General features: G+C 27.1%; 1 protein-coding gene across 1 annotated transcript; it reads left to right on the forward strand.

Moving 5' to 3' along the window:
• Positions 1 to 1,123: 1,123 nt before the first annotated feature.
• LOC122500807 lies at positions 1,124 to 3,151 on the forward strand. Its single transcript, XM_043609910.1, has 2 exons — positions 1,124 to 1,272; positions 1,346 to 3,151. The coding sequence occupies exon 2, from the start codon at positions 1,371 to 1,373 to the stop codon at positions 2,904 to 2,906; it is 1,536 nt and encodes a 511-aa protein (XP_043465845.1). The 5' UTR covers positions 1,124 to 1,272; positions 1,346 to 1,370; the 3' UTR covers positions 2,907 to 3,151.
• The last annotated feature ends 1,338 nt before the right edge of the window (positions 3,152 to 4,489 follow it).

A 4,489-nucleotide genomic window follows, 5' to 3' on the forward strand; every position in this document is an offset into this window, starting at 1 on the left:
CAAAGTTTTACAAAAATTTGAATAACTTCTAAAATAATGAACGCTTTTTAATAATCTTAGGCTTATTTTAAAGACCATTTTCTACAGAATAAGAATTACTTATAGGCATTAACCTGTCATTTTTAACTTGGAATAAGCATGACGTCAAAGTTGGACAAAAAAATTCAAAAAATTTGAAATAATATTATTAAAAGAAAAATAATTTTTGAAATTCAAACATATATTTTTATTAAATTTTCTTGAAAAATCTACACCATATCATGTTTTATATATGTTCTAGAATATTTTTTAGTACAAAAAATTGATTTCAAATTTTTCAAATTTTTTTGTCCAATTTTGACGTCATGCTTATTCCAAGTTAAAAATGACAGGTTAATGCCTATAAGTAATTCTTATTCCGTAGAAAAAGACCTTTAAAATAAGCCTAAGATTATTAAAAAGCGTTCATTATTTTAGAAGTTATTTAAATTTTTGTAAAACATTGAAAATGACGATTTTTAGGAATATCTTCTACAAATTTTGGCCAAATGACTTCTGTAAGGTCTTATTCTTTTTAAAATTTTATCGTCTTTCAAAATATAAACCAAAAAAAATTTTAGTTTTCATGAATTTTATGTTAAAAAATTTTTGTCATTCCTTTAAAAATGGGTGGACTGACAATTGCGGACGGTACTGTAAGTTTAGGCAATATTTCATTGCATAATTAATCTGGGACCACACAAGGTAAACTATAGCCTATCGACAGAGTAGAGCAGACATAGTTGTTATGATGAGTAAGTCTAAACCAGTACTGCAATTACCAGTACAAAAATATAAATCTTGGAAAAAATTAATTCTGCTTTATTCTTTTCACTTTAAATAACTTTGACATAATAAATGTTCCTAAGCTTTTAAAGTATTTAAATCTAAAAATTCCAGTTCTTACATTTTTAAATATTTTTTAATAAAAAGAACATTATTTGAAATACAATAAAAAAGTAAGTGTTATTTATGTGTAATAGATAACGGAAAAATATTTTTATTTTTATAAATCAAATTTTATTAACCTCACATTTAATAGATGTCATGAAATTCTAAAGTAATAAAAAATATATTTGCAAATATTAACTCTTTACAATTTCCATATTTATAGATAGACAAAAATAATACGTGGCAGTTTTTGACGACATTCTTCTGTGAATAAAATACTTCTAATTTAAACACAAAACTTAATTTCTTGTGAAATAAATTTTAATATAATTAATTGTTAGAAATAAATTTATTTTGAGAAAGGTAAGGGAATAAATAAAAAAAAATAGAATTAAAATTTAATAAATTTCTTTAATATTCTATTAAAAAATTTCAGATATAGTTCATTTTTAACCATTACAATGAATGTTAAAGTGACAGTTCTATTTCTAACATGTTTACTGGTGATGAGGAATTTTAATAAAAGTTCATTGCTCAACGTTTTTCAAAAAATGTGCAAAATTTCGAATAAATTGGACAGTGAACGAGCAAGTTTAGTCATTGAAAACAACAAGCAGTTCAATATGAAGGTCAGTGACAAATTTTACAATAATTCTGTAAACGATATCAAAAATTTTAATAAAATAACTGAAAATCCAAAATCGATTCCAAAGTCAAGTGAAGTCAGCATTTTAATTACGTTCTACAATTATGTTCGAAATAAAAAAATCAGCGAATTGTTTACAATTTGGCCACATATTACAGATGACCTTAATGTCATTCCTTTCATGAATGAAATTACTGACGTTGAAATAAGTATTCTTTTTGGATTTTCGACTATCTTAATTCAGCATAGATTGAATCAGTTCATTTGTCAAAAATCTGTGCATCCAATGATTTCAATATCTCAAGTAATCATAACCACTGAGATTGTTACAAAACTTTTAAAGCTTGTTACAAAACCAGCAATGGCAAATATTAATATTTCGACAGAAAAACGAAATGATCTTTATAAAAGATTTTTTTGGCAAAGATATAAACTTATAGATCTGTATCTCAATAAGGTGTGCAATGAATCAACAGCAATGGGACTTTTGCGAAGTTACGCCTTTTCAACACCTAAAGTCATGACAAATTTTGCTTCAAATTTAAAAGATTGTAAAAGTCCACCATTTCAATATAAATCCTTCAAGCTTCAAAATTTTGATTATTATGAAAAATTAAGGTTCAATTTACATGTTGAACATTGGTTAACTAAGCAACAAGCAATTCAGCGTATTTCTAACATTTACAGCCAGGAAGAAATAAGTTTTATAAATATTCCGTTAGGAGAGTTATTCAATGACTATTTGGCAAATAACCTATTTGATGCTATTACTTTTGACGATTATTACGCAATAAAAAGTTTGTTGTCTAATCCACAATTTATAAATGATAAGGAATCTTTTATTTATTGTCAAATAATGAAAGCTGTGCACAGATTGGCTATTCGACAGTTTGATGCAAGGCCCCAAAGAAATAATAGACATTTACCAAAGTATATATATTGTTATATAGGAAATTGGAAAATTGGGAGAACATCATATGCAGCTTTTGATGATTTGACACTTTGTTATAAAGACAATGTAAAATGGGATTCTATTGACCAAAAACATAATCTCCTTAAGCTTAATAAGTATATCACTAAGACATATCTTAAAATAGAGATTTTTGAATTGTACCTTATTGTAGATTTAAAAATCTTTATTAAAAATTCTAAATACTATTTAATTCTTCCGCAAACATTTATTGATATGAAGAGGAGTGCTAATATTTTAATTGGAGAGGAACGTGTAAATTTACTGCATTTAAATAGTGACGGGATTAGACATAGTCATTGGCTAGCAGATAATGTAAATATGGCTTTAGAATTTGAAAAAAAGTGCAACCGCAATTCTAAAGCTATTGAAAAATGGTAATTTGTAATTTCTCATTAATATAAACAGCCATTAAATGTCCCACTTTAATAAATGTTCAGGAATGTTTAACTATAAGCATTTATTTAATTGGGAAATTTAGGGTACTGTGGTACTTTAGGCGTAAGAATACACTTATGTCTCATTAATATAAACAACCTGTTTTACAATAAACTGTTGAGAAGATGTACTGGTGGTACTCTCTGCCCAGGTCACTAGTTTCTAAATAAATATTCTCTTACAATTTTTAGTAGACTCATTGATTCATCCTCATCCCACATCAGGTTTATTTAAAATTAATTTGCCATGATCGTAAATGATCGTTAATTAGTAGGATAAATCAGAAGCCAGAGACCTAACTATAGGTTAGTTCCAAAGAGGAACGGAGGAAGACGGAGAGGAACGGTATTGACGTTATTGAACTTAATTTTAACTACATCGTATCGACAGAGTAGAGCAGAGATAGTTGTTCTGATGAGTAAGTCTAAACCAGTACTGTAATTACCAGTTCATTGTCAAATAAAAAAATAGACTCAAAATTTAAAAAATTTTCTTAATATTCTATTAAAATATTTCTAATAGTTCATTTTAAACCATTAGAATGAATTTACAGAACAAAGATCTTTGACTAAGAGAACAAAACTAAAATAGTAAAATTTATCAAGTTTATAATATACCAAACAATTTTCTATTGAATTTTAAGATTAAATTGCACTTTACATTGAATAGGAGTTTTTCAATATTTTTATGCAGGTATTTCAAAGGCACGCTTATAAAGAAGCTGGTGCAGCATTTTTACAAAATGATTCCAATAAAACTATGTTTTTAAAATTGAAAAAGAGCAATTTCAGTTCCTTAATGGAAAATACCGAAAAATACATATTCAAGAGATGTACCAATCTGTAGTAAGTAATGAAAAATGTATTTGAAAGTATTAGAAGAGGACAAATTTAAAAGAATGCAACAAAAGCAGAGAATATATTTCGGAAATAAATAGTAGATTGATTTCCAAAAAAGCGTTCGTTATGAGGTGTATAAAATATTGACGTTATACCCACAGAGGCATAAAGTGGAAAATATTTGAATAAAACTTTCTCTAGTTTAAAAATTCTCTACCACAAGTAAATATCGAAAGGAATCTTGACAGATTTTATCATCAAATTTTTTTAGGGTAAAATTTTTTGTCTCTTGGAGCTAGCTTCCATTTCCGGTGTGATGACCTGTGTCCTACGGTAGTAAACGGCATAAAAGAATATAGATAAAGATAGTAACGGAATAGGGTGTCAATATCATAAATATGATATCTGCTATAGCTGCTTGAATCCCAAGACCATTTCCCTTTTCCAATCTCTTTCCATGCTTTACGGTCACCTATCGCAATATTCTCAAAATTAGGTCACGTTTGACTTCTGCTTCGGGAAATATTGTCGGAAATTCGGTGATTTGAAATTTTTTTTTAAATTTCAGTCAGTCACAATAAAAAGTAATCCTAAAATTGCTATACTTTATACGGTATTTAAATGAATTTCCCTTTTCCATTGAATTGTATTTCGAGAATATTTTTTTCTAATTTTTGCAAAACAAAG

Source organism: Leptopilina heterotoma, unplaced genomic scaffold (assembly GCF_015476425.1).
Source record: "Leptopilina heterotoma isolate Lh14 unplaced genomic scaffold, ASM1547642v1 Lhet_191, whole genome shotgun sequence".
Lineage (NCBI taxonomy): Eukaryota > Metazoa > Arthropoda > Insecta > Hymenoptera > Figitidae > Leptopilina > Leptopilina heterotoma.

Coding starts and splice junctions, on each gene's coding strand:
- LOC122500807 (XM_043609910.1), top strand. CDS start 1,371: ATGAATGTTAAAGTGACAGTTCTATTTCTAACATGTTTACTGGTGATG.